The sequence below is a fragment of the Pongo pygmaeus genome, chromosome 10 (assembly GCF_028885625.2).
Source record: "Pongo pygmaeus isolate AG05252 chromosome 10, NHGRI_mPonPyg2-v2.0_pri, whole genome shotgun sequence".
Taxonomy (NCBI): Eukaryota; Metazoa; Chordata; class Mammalia; order Primates; family Hominidae; genus Pongo; species Pongo pygmaeus.
The window spans coordinates 122134302-122149239 of record NC_072383.2 but is presented as its reverse complement, the minus strand read 5'-3'; the positions used below and the strand labels follow the sequence as shown (position 1 = coordinate 122149239).

At 52.8% G+C, this 14938-nt stretch overlaps 1 protein-coding gene across 4 annotated transcripts in view; it reads right to left on the bottom strand.

Moving 5' to 3' along the window:
- Positions 1-14938, bottom strand: part of KMT5A (lysine methyltransferase 5A) — a 26074-nt gene extending 11136 nt beyond the window's left edge. The window contains exons 1-5 of one of the 4 annotated variants that reach the window (XM_054444780.2): positions 14831-14938; positions 9458-9579; positions 8219-8375; positions 3737-3956; positions 2545-2632 (exon numbers count right to left, since the gene is read on the bottom strand). In XM_054444780.2, coding sequence (XP_054300755.1) covers positions 2545-2632; positions 3737-3956; positions 8219-8375; positions 9458-9579; positions 14831-14840 — 597 coding nt within the window. In that variant the 5' untranslated portion in view covers positions 14841-14938. Of the gene's footprint in view, positions 1-2544; positions 2633-3736; positions 3957-8218; positions 8376-9457; positions 9580-9829; positions 10165-14830 lie in introns of those variants that run through there. The other 3 variants (XM_054444781.2, XM_054444782.2, XM_054444779.2) reach the window with 3 other exon arrangements.

The following is a 14938-nucleotide window of genomic DNA, read 5'->3' as shown; positions in this document are numbered from 1 at the left end:
ACACACGCCCTGGCGCTAGGCCCGCCCTGGCTGCTGTCTTCAGCCTCAGTGGAGGTATATAAGAGGCTCTGAATTGCAGTTTCAACCCAGACCATCCGGCCAACAACAGGCTCTATTATGCCACACCCTCCTGGATCCACAGCCTGGGCCCAACATGGCAGTCAGGTCAGGACTGACCCCACCCTGCAGATGAGCCCCAGCTGTCCCGTTCTTGGGCTTTATCTGTGCAGTCAGAAAATATTCCACCCTGACCAGCTCTAGCCAAGTCATCCCGGCCAGCTATGGCCTCCCTGCCCTGGCCAGCAACAGCTTGCATGGCCAACACAAACAGTAGGGGGCACAGCACGGCTCCTGGTCCAGGAACAGGGCGAGCTTTCTTGTGTTTGCAGACCGTGCTTTAGGGAAGCAAGTGCGTTCTTCCCTTCTGCTCATCTGCTGCAAGATTTAGCAGACCTGCATCCTGTCCCATCGCAGCCTTCACTCTGCCCAGCACAAACTCTTGCTTCTTATTAACAAGGTCAACTCGGCTCCCCCCACCCTAAAGTCCACAGCAGCCCTTGGTGGATGCTCAGCAGAGGCCGTGTGTGTGGGCACGCCGCAGCTCCAACCCTGGCTGGGAGGTGTCTGGGATTCTGTGTCCTGGCACCACCTCACCGTCTGCAGTGCTGTCTTTTATTTATTTATTTTTTTAAGACGGAGTTTTGCTCAGCCACCCAGGATGGAGTGCGGTGGCGCAATCTCGGCTCACTGCAACCACCGTCTCCTGGGTTCAAGTGATTCTCCTGTCTCAGCCTCCCGAGTAGCTGGGATTACAGGCACCTGCCATCATGCCTGGCTACTTTTTGTATTTTAGTAGAGACAAGGTTTCACCATGTTGGCCAGGCTGGTCTCGAACTCCTGACCTCAGGTGATCCGCCCACCTGGGCCTCCCAAAGTGCTAGGATTACAGGCGTGAGCCACCGCACCTGGCCCAGTGCTGTCTTTAAGAGTGACCTAGCAGGCCGGGCACGGTGGCTCACATCTGTAATCCCAGCACTTTGGGAGGCTGAGGTGTGCGGATCACCCGAGGTCGGGAGTTCGAGACCAGCCTGACCAACATGGACAAACCCAATCTCTACTAAAAAAAAAAAATACAAAATCAGCTGGGCGTGGTGGCGAATGCCTGTAGTCCCAGCTACTCAGGAGGCTGAGACAGGGGAATCACCTGAACCCAAGAGATGGAGGTTGCGGTGAGTCAAGATCACGCCATTGCACTCCAGCCTGGGCAACAAGAGCAAAACTCCATCTCAAAAAAAAAAATAAAAAAAAAAAGTGACCTAGCACAGCCTCCCACTGCCGACAAATGTTTTAAACAGCTCATTCTTGGCTGAAAGACATTGCCTTTTTCAGGCAATAAAACCAAAGCTGCTCTCTGTGGGGAAGAAAATGGACCTTTTTTAAAAATTTTTCTAAATGAAGCTTCATCAATTAAAAGAAAAAGAGAAAGAATACTAGACCACTGTGTATCTGCGCATTAACATCAAGAACGCTGAAGGAGTTTGCATGAGGGCTGAAATGCTGAAACTGCCAAAGCCGGGGTCCCCACCTCTCTGTGTAGGATGCAATCCTGAGCACCTCTCCCAACCCGGTGGTCACTGTGGGGGTGAGGGAGAGCAGAGGGGCAGCCCCAGGTGTCCCTGAGGAGGAAGAGCAGAGGGACTTGCCATGCCCTGGGTTTCCTTCACAGAAAGGCAATAACCACACCTCACTGCAGCAAATATTGACTGCCTGCTGCAGAGCTCAGCCCTCTGCAAACATGGCAGTGGAGGCCCGCACAGGCCAGCTGGCCTTCCAGCCAGTGCTGCTCACTGGTCTGCAGGCTCCTAGCATGGCAGCAGCATGGGAAAGAGCAGACGGGAGTGACAACACTGAGGAAGCAGGGGTGGCGATAGTAACAGTTAGCTGGCACTTACTGAGTGCCAAGCATGGTTCTAAGGGTTCCTCTTGCATGACCACATTTATTGAACGCTCACCACAGCCCTAGCAGGTACTATATTATTGTACCATTTTACAGACTGGAGAGCCAAGGCATGGACAGGGTAAGTGACTGGCCTGAGGCTACGCAACCAGCAAGTGGCTCCAAGCCACTGCTGTTTACCACCCTGGGCCACAACATGGAAAATTCCAGAAAACAGACAAGAAAAGCCTCTGAAAGAACAGGCAGCCTTTCCCACAGTCCCAGGCTCTCAATGGCTCTGCCAACAAGTCCTGGAAAATCCACCTTCAGAGTCGCACCTGGCTTTCCCTGCCACATGCTACAAGTCACAAGGTTCCTTCACACAAGTGTCTTAACCAAGCCCTGCAGTGACCCCAGCAGAAAGGCAGGACAAGCTTTGTTAGGAAGCCCGATAGATCCAGGAGAAAACCAAGTCCAGAGGGGCCAAGAGACTTGCCCCAAGATGACGAAAACAAAGCTGAGGACACACACACATATGCATACGCCAAGCACTGCCCGGTGGGCGACCCTGCCCCTCCACAAACTGGAATTTTAAAGCATGTGACTACCTGCAACTCGGCTTTGCTCTTCCTGGAGCTCCTTCGGACAGGGTAGAAATCCGTAAGTTTGCGATTCTGTTGCGTTTTTCCTTGAGCTCTGGGTAAGAGGGGAAGAGGAGAAAATAAATATCAGGACTGAAAACCTGGAGGCACACAGCTCCTTAGAAGGCACACACCAAGGAGGCACACAGCTCCTTGGAGATGATGTCACTTAAACACCTTTGTCTACTGGAGCCTGCAGGTCACTCAGTCACCTGCCCATGAGGGCCTCAAAGGAGTTTCAAAGTCGGGCTGCTGGCTGGGCGCAGTGCTTCATGCCTGTAATGCCAACACTCTGGGAGGCTGAGGCAGGAGGATCACTTGAGCCCAGGAGTTCAAGACCAACCCAGGCAACACAGCAAAACCCCGTCTCTAAAAAAAGGAAAGAAATTAGCCGGGCATGGTGGTGCACACCTATGGTCCCAACTACTCGGGAGGCTGAAGTAGGAGCATCACTTGGTCCTGAGAGGTTGAGGCTGCAGTGAGCTACTGCACTCCAGCCCGCATGACAGAATAAGACCCTGTCTCAAAAAACACAACAGTTGGGTATGGTGGCTCATGCCTGTAATCCCAGCACTTCGGGAGGCTGAGGCAGGCAGATCACGAGGTCAGGAGTTTGAGACCAGCCTGACCAACATGGTGAAACCCTGTCTCTAATAAAAATACAAAAATAAGCAGGACATGGTGGCATGCACCTGTAATCCCAGCTACTCAGGAGGCTGAGGCAGGAGAATCGCTTGAACCCAGGAGGTGGAGTTTGCAGTGAGCCGAGATCGCACTATTGCACTCCAGCCTAAGCAACAAGAGACTCTGTCTCAAAAAAAAAAAAAAAAACAACAACAACAACAACAACAAAAAAACCCCACAAAACACCAACCACCAAAAAAGACAAACAAAAAAATAAATTTAAAAAACAAAGGCTGCTTATGCTGGGGTGGGTGAGGAGGGGAGGAAGGAGAGGCTCTTGAACTCTGGACCCATGCCAGATCCAGAAACTGACAAACAGTGGCATCCCTGCTGATGACTCGGGGCATCTGAGTCTTTGACGTGAGAGAGGCTGAGAGGTGGCCACTGAACCCACATGGGCACCTGAGCAGGCTTCCCTGGCATCAGACGAACCAAACTGCTCCACGTTAGGAAGAGGACTGAAGGGGGCACTTACTTTTTTCGGGGGGCCTGTTTGCCCTTGATGGGCTTTTTCAGGGCTTGCTTGGCGATGGCTGCATTGGTGGAATCACAAGATGAGGGTGGAGTTTTTGGAGGTTCTGCTGCTTCAGATTTTTGGTTTGGAAAAGGTGCCAGGGGACCTCTCCTGGCGTCTTTGATCTTCTGTTCCTCGGACTTCATGGCACTCCGTACTGCGTTCCCAGCATTTCTTTTCTCTGCAGGCGGAGGTGGGGGAAAGACAGGGGTTTATTCTGTATTCTGTCTCTCAATTTCCAGACCACCAGCTGCATTCTAAGACAAGCTTTGAGAAGACAGGATCCTGGGTTTGTCAGGCAGGAGTGCCCTTGGCCTGTTAAGCCCCGTGTCTGCTATGGGCTATGACAGAAGGAGTGCCTAGCTCCAGCTCGATTTTTTGACCAAGACACTGGGCAGAGGTTTTAGGCTTTGAGTCCTGACGTGGGAGATAGAGAGCCTGTGAGGCAGAGGCACTAGAGACGGAGACGCTGGCAAGGGCACTTGATCAATAGCTTTCAGGAATCAGGTTGCAGACTCAGATCAAAAGCTCCATTCCTGAAGGCTGGGACAGCATTAGGGGACAGGAGTCAGGTGACAAAGCAGAAACTCTTCCCCAAGAGCTGCCTGGCACCCTTCATTTCAGACTCTGAAGAAAAAGAAGGTCCCCTTCTAGTGGCATTGAAGCCCCAGGTTCACAGCAGTTCTCAGCATGGTGCCCCAGCAGACTGGCCTGGGTATTGGGAGACACACTGCAATGATCTGTCACTTAAAACACTTGCGGAGTGCCAGTGTTGGAAAACTGCTTACCTTTTTAAAAAATGTTTTACTTTTAAATAACTAAGTAAATAGGCTGGACACGGTGGCTCATGCCTGTAATCCCAGCACTTTGGGAGGCCGAGGCGGGCGGATCACCTGAGGTCGGGAGTTCGAGACCAGCCTGGCCAGCATGGTAAAACCCCATCTCTACTAAAAATACAAAAATTAGCCAGGTGTACTGGCGGGCACTTGTAATTCCAGCTACTCGGTAGGCTGAGGCAGGAGAACTGCTTGAACCTGGGAGGCGGAGGTTGCAGTGAGCTAAAATCATGCCACTGCACTCCAGCCTGGGCGACAGAGTGAGACTCTGTCTCAAAAAAAAAAAAAGAAAAAAAAAATTAAGTAAATAGTACGCTGCTCACAGATGTAAAATGGTGCAGCCACTTTAGAAACAGTTTGGCATTTTCCCAAAAAGTTAAACATAGAGTTACCATATGACCCAGCAATTTCACTCCTAGGCATCTATTCCAGAGAATTAAAAACATATGTCCCCAAAAAAATCTATACAGGAATGTAACAGCTTATTTGTAATAGCCAAAAAGTGGAAACAACCCAAATGTCCATCAACAGATGAATAAACAAAATGTGGCCTATCCACAAAAGGGAATATTATCCAGCCATAAAAAGGAATGAAGGGCTGGGCACGGTGGCTCCCCTGAGGTCAGGAGTTCGAGACCAGCCTGGCCAAGATGGTAAAACCCCGTCTCTACTAAAAATATAAAAACGTTAGCCAGGCGTGGTGGTGTGCGCCTATAATCCCAGCTATTTGGGAGGTTGAGGCAGGAGAATTGCTTGAACCTGGGAGGCGGAGGTTGCAGTGAGCCAAGATTGCACCATTGCACTCCAGCCTGGATGAGAGAGAGACTCCTTCTCAAAGATAAAAAAAAGGAATGAAGCACTGATACTTATTACACCGCGGATGAACCTTGAAAACATGATGCTCAGTGAAAGAAGCCAAACACAAAAGGCTACATATTTTGTGATTCCATCCATATGAAATGCCCAGAACAGGCAAATCCACAGAGACAGAAAGTGCTTTAATGGTTGCCTTGGACTAGAGGGATAGGGGAATCGAAAGTGACGCCTAATGGGTACCTTTCTGGGGTGATGGAAACGTTCTGGAATTAGACCGTGGTAATGGTTGCACAACTCTGTGAATATACTAAAAACCACCGACTCATACGCTTTAAAATGAACGTTATGATATATTAACTATATCTAGATAAACAAAACAGAAAAATAAATAAATACATTAGGCCGGGCACAGTGACTCCACCTGTAGTCCCAGCACTTTGGGAGGCCAAGGCGGGTGGGCCACCTGAGGTCAGGAGTTCAAGACCAGCCTGGCCAACATGGTGAAACCCCATCTCTACTGAAAATACAAAAAATTAGCCGAGCGTGGTGGCGGGCACCTGTAATCTCAGCTACTTGGGAGGCTGAGGCAGGATAATTGCTTGAACCCAGGAGATGGAGGTTGCAGTGAGCCGAGATTGCACCACTGCACTCCAGACTCTAAGACAGAGCGAGACTCTGTCTCAAAAAAAAAAACAAATAAAAACCATTAAAACCATCCAGATCTTTCTTCCTCCTCTACACACCTTCCTGGGTGAAATCAGAGAGAATTAAAGCCAGGACATCAGGCCCAGGAGTGTGTGGTGCCCGTGAACATCATCTGTCACTCAGTCTGTATCACAGCAGAATCATGGACAAGAGCCTGGACCTTGGGGTCTCCAAAATCCAGCTGACCTAAATTCTTTTTATTTTTATATTAGAGATGGGGCTTCTCTCTGTTCCCCAGGCTGGAGTGCAGTGGCATGATCATAGCTCACTGCAGCTTTAAACTCCTGGGCGCTAGGGATCCTCCTGCCTTAGCCTCCCAAGCAGCTGGGACTAGATGCATGCCACCATGCCAGGCTCATTTTTTTTATTTTCATTTTTGTAGAGACGAGGCCTCACTATGTTGCCCAGGCTGGTCTCAAACTCCTGGGCTCAAGCAATCCTCCTGCCTTGGCCTACCAAAGCGCTGGAATTACAAACCCGAGCCACCATGCCCGGACTCTGACCCAAAATTCTAATCATGGCCATTTAGTAAAACCACGAGCCGAATACACTAGCTTGTATACCAGGCCACCATTTGGTACAATGTATAGACTGCCCTATTTTAAAAGACTAGAGTCCGGGCAACTACCACTTATAGATAGTGCCTCTCCCCAACCCTAGGAGCAGGAATTCTAAGTGCCACAGGTCCAGGGATGAGCTGGCAGTGCAGGGGTGAAGAGCTGGCACATGGAGTCCATCACAAAGCCCTTTGGCATCCACGCTGCAACCACCCTTCAAAACAGTCCTGTGTGTGTGAGGTCAGACTCCTCTCTCCCCATTTACAGATGAGAGAACGGAGGCTCAGAAGAGAGCAGCAACCTATCTAAGCCTCCTTCTTTCAGGTGGCAAACTTAAGATTGGAACCCAAGTCATCTGAAGATCAAATAAAACAATATTGCCCTGTGTACCAGGGGAAATCAAGCACAGGGTGGGCTCCTGTCCCCAGTTCAGGGCTTGCCCGGCCCTGGTTCTCAGATCCGGCCCCAGAGGTCATGCCAAATCGTCATTTATGACACTTTCTGTTAGCGAACACAAGGCTTCCTTGTATGGAGCTGCTGGCAGCCAGAGGCTCTGCTTCTTTCAGACAAGTTTTAATTAGAAGAGAGCATGGTGAATTGGGGAAAGCTGACACTCCCCACTGCAGCTTTGAAAGAGAATATTTGGATTAGAGCAAGATGTCTAAGAGGTTTCAGTTTGTTTTGCAAGACCAGACCGTTTTCATTAACCCTGTATTTTCGGGTTCAACATTTTAACTCCAAATCTCATTGCATAGGATGCTGCTTCAGAGACTAACACCAAACGCATGAGTGGCAAGAAACTTTAGAAATGGGGTCAAGGCAGCTAGGCGCCATGGCTCATGCCTGTAATCCCATCATTTTGGGAGGCCAAGGCGGGTGGATCACCTGAGGTCAGGAGTTCGAGACCAGTCTGGCCAACATGGTGAAATCTCGTCTCTACCAAAAATATAAAAATTAGCTGGGTGTGGTGGCGGCCGCTTGTAATCCCAGCTACTCGGGAGGCTGCGGCAGGAAAATCGCTTGAGCCCAGGAGGCGGAGGTTGCAGTGAGCTGAGATTGTGCCATTGCCCTTCAGCCTGAGGGACGAGAGCGGAAATCCGTCTCAAAAAAAGAAAAAGAAATGAGGTCAAGGCCAGCTCATAAAAGGGAAGGAAGTCAGTTCCCTACACGAACACATTAGTTACGTCTGCAATCGCCTGGTCTGTACAACCTGAATTCATGACTTCTGCACTTTCAGCACTTGTGAGCCTCTCTAATTGTGGGTCAGGTATGTTATTTTTGCAACTAAGCAAGACAATCAAGCTTGAAGGACATGCTAACTCTAGCGAAAGCAGGGAGAACCTGTCAGACCAATAGGGCACACACCCTGGGACAAGCCACTCTTTCAGCAGCAAGACAGAACGTGGCTCAGACCTCTCGAATCTGAGACTGAAAAGGCTGGATAAATATATATGTGCATTCTTGCAGAGGACAGAGGCTTCTGCAACCCGACCAGCTGGGATCAGAACGAGGCCATTTCAAAAGCTTACCTTCTCGTTTCCTGTAGATTCCGGCTAATGGTTTCCCCTGGCATTTGACTTCGTGATGTGCAACTGAGTTCTCTTCCTGAAGGGGGAAACGCATTCCAGAGCATTTGTTCGGGCTCATGTAGGAATAGATCTTTGACTGCCCGGTAAATACGTTCTCCTAAAAAGACAAAAGCATATTCTGAAAGAGGCTTGAAGAAGAAGATCCTAGAGCATTCACGAGGAGGAATACAAAAGATGAAAATCAGACAACACCGTTTTTCAAAAACTGGGCTACCAGGGGATGCCAGCCCCCGTTGTCTCAGGAGAGCACTGGCAGGTTTAGAATCCCAGGTCCAGTGAAACGTTTCCTGAACGCGCTGGTCTCTAAATCACCAAGGGGACAGCTGGCCAGCAGGAGAGTCGGCTGCAACCCAAGGTCTATATAGGAAGGAGACAGCCTACCCGCAACAGGGAGGTCAAAAGGACCTGGGCATGTGAAGAGCTAGGCTATCTTTAGGAGTTCACTCCCCTGGCAGGAGCCGCAGGGACTCAGCACAGAAACAGGCCCCGGAAAACCTGATTAACCACTTGGTGCTGAGGGCGGCTGGTGGGCCTGTCAGCACAGCCAGAGCCCCATGCGTGCCGGAGCCTGACCCCTCTCAAATCACTGCAGCCCCGCAGCCTCCCAGGGCTGCGACGGGAGGACTTCTCTCAGGGTGACTGGGGAAGCTGGGAAGAGCAGGAGCCACAGCCTGCGCATTCGGGGCGGCCACTTTGTCGCAAGCCGCACCTGGGCGTCAGTAAGAGAGTGGACGGGGCGGTGGGGCGGTTCAGGTCACTGCGGGCGTCTCTGGGCGTGGCGCCCCTCCTCTGAGTAAGTACAGATGGAGGAGGACGTCCCCAGAAGCAATGCGGGGCCCTCGCCGCCTCGGGGACCATTCAACACCGAGGCGGTGAGACCCGTGACCTCTCCGAGGGGCCCGCGCAGGCCCCGCACAGCCTGGGATGGCGGCCACCTCCACGGAAGTAGGGTCTTGGGCTGCGGAGACGCCATGAAGGCGCAGTCAAACTTTTCCGAGGTCAAACACCGCCAGGCTCATGGCGGAGCCGTGTGGGCGCCACTCCCAGCCAGGCGGCAGCAAAGGAAGCGGCCGGCCGAGCGCCCCGGGGCGGCGCGGGCGGGTACCCGGGGTCGCCCATGTGCTCGCGGCCCCGGCCCGGCGGGCGCGCCGCAGGGGTGCGGGGAGGGTGCCTGCTTACCCCGTCGGTGCGGGGCCTCCCCGGGCCCCTCCGCTCCACCATCTCCGGGCCCGGGGCCGTCGCTGCCACCGCCGCCGCCGCCGCCGCCGCCTCCACCGCGCGGGGCTTGGACATCTTCCTGCCTGGAGAGGGGGACCCGGGGGAAGCGGAGGAGGGGGCGCTCAGGGCGCGGCGGGGCGGGGAGCGGGGCCGTCCGGGCCGGGCGCCGCGACGGCGCCTCCCGCCGCAGCCATATTTCGAGGCCCCGGCTCTGGTGAGCCGCCCGCGCCGCCGGGAGGGCCGGGCCGGAGCCCGCGTCGCCCTCCCGCCGCCCGGCCCGGCCGGGCCCCACGCGCCGCCCGCCCCCCGCGCGGCCGGGCCCGACACACCCACCTGCAGCCCGGCCAGGCCCATGGTGGCGCGCCCCGCGCCCTCGCCGCCGCCGCCGCGGCCCGGCCACCACCGCTGCCGCTGCCGCTGCTGCTGCTGCTGCCGCCGCCACCAGCGCCGCCGCGGCGCCCCGGGGAAGGGCCGGCGGCGCCCCACGGCGCCCCCTTCCCCCATGGCCGGCGAGGCAGGGCCCGGCACCCGCGCACCGCGGCAGCCCCGGGACGCCCGGGGCGAGGCACGCAGGGAGGGAGGCGCAGGCGGCGCGTCCTCCGCAGCCTGCCCGCCCGCTCGCAGCCGCCCACCGTCCGGCGCCCGGCCCGGGGAGGGGGCTGGTAGGGGCGGCGCCGCCAGGCCGCTCCGGAGGGCGGGCGGGCGGGCGCGGCGAATCCCGGCTCGGGCGCGCCCCCTCTCGCGCGGCCTCAGCCACTCGCGGAGGAAGGGGTGGGAAACACCGTCATGACAGCCCAGGCTCCCGCCCGCCCGCCCGCCAGCCCGCCTGGCTCCTTTTTCCGCTGGCTCTGCGGATATTTTGGGAACCCGGTCTGCGCCAGGCGAAATCAGCAGCGGTGAACGCGCCAGACCAGGCCCTCGAGTGTGCCCGGCGCTGTGCCCACCGAGAGTTTCACAGGCATTGAATCCTCCCCGCACGCCCACGGGGGCAGGTCCTGTCGGCATCCCAGCTTACAATGGTGACACTGTGACTCAAGGGATGTGCAGGGGTTTGTCCCGGGCCACAGAACTAGGAAGTGATGGGGCCAGGTGTCAAACCCAGAAGGGCTGTACTTGACCGGTAGGAAGCCCTGGGGAGACAGAGCCAGGAGTTATAATGATCGGTTTCCTGGGCGAGTCTCTTGCCGTTATCTCATTGAAACCTCACAGCAGTCCTGCAAAGGTAGACACCATTATTATCTCTTTTCAACAGATGGAGAAAGTGAGGAGCTTGGCCAAGTTCTCAGAACTAGATGGGTTTCCAGCCCCAGCCAACTGACCCCAGGGCCTTGCCCTCCCAGCCACTACCCTTCCTGGTTACAGATGAGGAAATGGAGTTTGGGAGGAGCAAATGGTCTTGCAGAAGGGTTTAACACGTCACCTTGTTCTCCTATCCCGCCGTGAGAAAATGCCCCCATAGGCAGAAGAGGTTCCCATCACTCTGGTGGCTGTTTCAGCATAGCTCACTGCCCTGCACCACTACGCTGTGGCCATTAAGGCTTGAGGGCCCACAGCCAGATTCACTGTATTTGTGCAAAGTCATAGATGCAAACAAGACACTTCAAGGCATCCAGCTCCTGCAGCCTGGCCCATGGCCTGGGAGTCAGGGGCTGGACTTACTTCCCTGCTTCTGCCCAGAGGTGTTTTGTGACCGTCGCCAAGTCACTTCCCCAGTCTGGGCCTCAGTGTCCTCATGGGTAAAAACCAAGAACCTTGAATTCGATAATCCACCGGAGCACCTTCCAACATCCACAGATAAGCAAATGGCTGTTTGTAGCCATCCTCCCACCTAGCCTCCCTCGCCTCCCACTGGAACGGATAAGACTGAGTAGGATTAGGTGGTAACAGGTCACTGCTCAGACAATCCCTCCCAAATCAGCTCATGCTTTAGCATCCTTCAAGGCAGGGTCTCCAGCCCAACCACTAACTCCAGTGGGCTAGGTACTCTGCCCATGCCCTCTGCAGAGCCTACTACAGTTGAATACCCAAAAGATTACCCAGAGGGTGAAAGAGGATTCGAAAGTGACACTCTGATAACCAGGTTGAGCCATTTGAAAGCATCTTCTATTTCTGCAAGGCAGAGAAGTTTTGCAGCTTAACTGCCATGAGAATCATGGTTTTGGAGCAGGAAGCACCCACATAGATCATCTTGTCCATTTCACATTCTAGTATACCGAGCCGCACCCCACGCCCCACTCATGGTCATAGCTTTCTCTGCATTTGAGCCCCCAATTGCAGGAGACACATTACAAGTCTGGCACCTATTCCTCTCAATTCTGCAGCTCCAGTACCTAGAAGATGTAAATACAGATCATTCAATGTAAGTTTCAAAACAGTCCTTTCTCTGCAAGTTTATATGTATATAACAAATATACCAGCTGGGCGTAGTGGCTCACACCTGTAATCCCAGCACTTTGGGAGGCAGAGGAAGGCAAATCACCTGAGGTCAGGAGTTTGAGACCAGCCTGGCCAACATGGCGAAACCGCGTCTCTACTAAAAATACAAAAATTAGCTTGGCCTGGTTGCGCGTGCCTGTAATCCCAGCTACTTGGGAGGCTGAGGTAGGAGAGTCGCTTGAACCCGGGGGGGTGGAGGTTGCAGTAAGCCAAGATTGTGCCACTGCACTCTATCCTGGGTGACAGAGTGAGACTCTGTCTCCTAAAAAAAAAAAAAAGAAAAGTCTGTATTTTTGGAGACCCCCCACCAGGTGCTAAGGGATAATGAACTGGAGATGGCAAAATGAGGAGGGCAACCAACCAAGAGATCATACAACAATGGCAGTAGAAATAGCGAAAGGTAGGTGGACTGACCCCTGAGACTAATATATTGGGGTTGTAAATATTTGCATGATTATAAAACTTCAAAATAAGTGAGGCGTTGCCTGGCATCTGAACAGTTTGTTTCTGTGACCCAGCAAGGCTCTCAAAGTGAATTGCAAGTTCAAAGCCCAATTTTCTAGAAGAAAAAGACTGTTCATTTGAAGTGCTGTAAATGATTTGGTATGTACAATTCTAAATATTGGCCAGGCGTGGTGGCTTTTGCCTATAATCCCAGCACTTTGGGAGGCCGAGGTGGGCGGATAACCTGAGGTCAGGAGTTCGAGACTAGCCTGGCCAACATGGAGAAACCGCATCTCTACTAAAAATACAAAAATTAGTTGGGTGTGGTGACAGGTGCCTGTAATCCCAGCTACTGGGAGGCTGAGGCACAAGAATCACTTGAACACAGGAGAGGGAGGGTGCAGCGGGCTGAAATCACTCCACTGCACTCCAGCCTGGGTGACAGAGAAAGACTCTGTCTCAAAAAAAAAAAAAAATCTAAATCTAAATATCCAATTTAATAGCTTGCAAGGGCAGTAAAGCCTAAGAAACAGGTAACTACTAATTTTGGGGTCAAGTGAGACAGTGAGAATCAATAACTAATAATTACATAGGTGATTTGTAAGCTGGCCATGGGAGGAGCTGACAAACATTATCTTCACTTTGGGTAAGTAAGGGAGGTTGGGTGGCACAAGCAAAGACCCAGCCAAGCTAGAGTCTGGACAGCAAGTTTGGACTTCAGGCTTCCTCTTCTAAAAAATGAGAATAACAATTTGTAAAGATCAATTGAGTTAATAAAGTGCCTGGCCCTCAGTGGTAATTAGTATTATTTTGTTGTTGTTGTTGTTTGTTTTTTTGAGATGGAGTCTTGCTCTGTCGCCCATACTGGAGTGCGGTGACATAATCTCGGCTCACTGCAAGCTCCACCTCCCAGGTTCAGGCAATTCTCCCTGCCTCAGCCTCCCAAGTAGCTGGGATTACAGGCATGCGCTGCCATGCCCAGCTACTTTTGTATTTTTAGTAGAGACGGGATTTCTCCATGTTGGTCAGGCCCGCCTCGGCCTCCCAAAGTGCTAGGATTACAGGTGTGAGCCACCATGCCTGGCCATAATTATTATTTAGTCATATTTTAAGTATTTCAATGATGGTTAGTTTTATTCATAGATTAATTAATGCACTACTTTTAAAACAAGTAGTTTAAATGATTTTGCTGTGATGGGAAGAATGAACCCAGGAAGCATAGTTTTATTAAAATTTGTCAGATAAATTAGTCAGATAATGTTAAATATACTTTTAGATGCTTAACACTTTTCTAAGCAAAAATATTAGTATTAATTTTCTCCATGAGTTGGGTGATGAAGCTCTTTAACCTGAAGTTTACTATGCCTCATTTTTTCATCAGGCTCTGGGTAAGTCTTATCCCAAAAGAACCTCTAGGGATGCTAGGAGAATAAATGATGCAACTGACTTCAGGGCCTGAAAACAAAGGGACCCAATATATATTTGCTGAATGAATCATTATTTTATTCATTATTATTGCTATAGGGAGCATACTGCACTAAAGCAAATTCCTACTAACACTTGAAGCCTTGGAATTTTGAGAAAAATATAATACCCCAACTTATTTTTTTTAATACTAATTCTACTCAACTTTCACGCTCAAGTTTTTGGCCCTTTGGCGTGAAGGAGACGCAGTGGCTGGAAATGACCAAGCGGTTGGAGATCTCTTTGCCGCATACCTGGAAGGCACTGTCCTGACAGCCAACTAAGTATGCAGAGGACTTCAGACAGGGCATCGCCTCCCAGGGCTGTACAAGCCCACCCAAGCCATCTACCGGGGGGCGAAGTCCTAACCAGATGCGGGGCGAACGACCGCGCCCGCGAGGTGCCAGGAACCCATTTCACCCCAAAGTGGGCCAGCGGGTCCCGGCCTTCGCTCCGGCGGCGCAGAACTGACTCAGGACGTGGGGAGGGAGGAAAGGCGCCTGCTACGGTGTCCACCCTGACGCGCACCCCAATATGCAGGTTATCGATCTGCGCCTTCGCCTCGGGATCACCTCCTTTCCCAAAGAGAGAGAGCCTCAAAGTGGGCGAAGCCTCACTCCCGCCCCCGCCCCACTTCTATCAATAACACCTATTCCCTGGAGGTGCCCTGCGCTTTAGTTTCCAAAGGGCTCTGACATATGGATCTGCTGCCGTGGAGAGGCAGGCCCGCAGGTTCTCACTTCATAGAAGGGAAACAGAAGCACGGCAGTAGGAGGGGTTTCTTAGGAGGGGTTTCTGGGGGCATCTGGAGCCGCAGGGGGGGCCGGCGGGTTCCGCAACAGCACCCCCACTCCCCCCCACGCGGGTCCCCAAGCTCGCCCCGAGCCACCCAAGGAGGACGCCTCCCCGCAGCCGCTGCCTTCACCCCGGCCACCCCTCCAGCACGACCCCCGACCCAGCCGCTCCGGCGCCGGCCACTTGGGCAAATACCTCTAGCCATGGCTCCACTCTGTCACCGCCTGGGATCTCCCGGGAAACCCAGCTTTCGAAAAAAGTTGCAACAACTGCAGCCAACTGCTCCGCCGGGCTCCAGCTGCT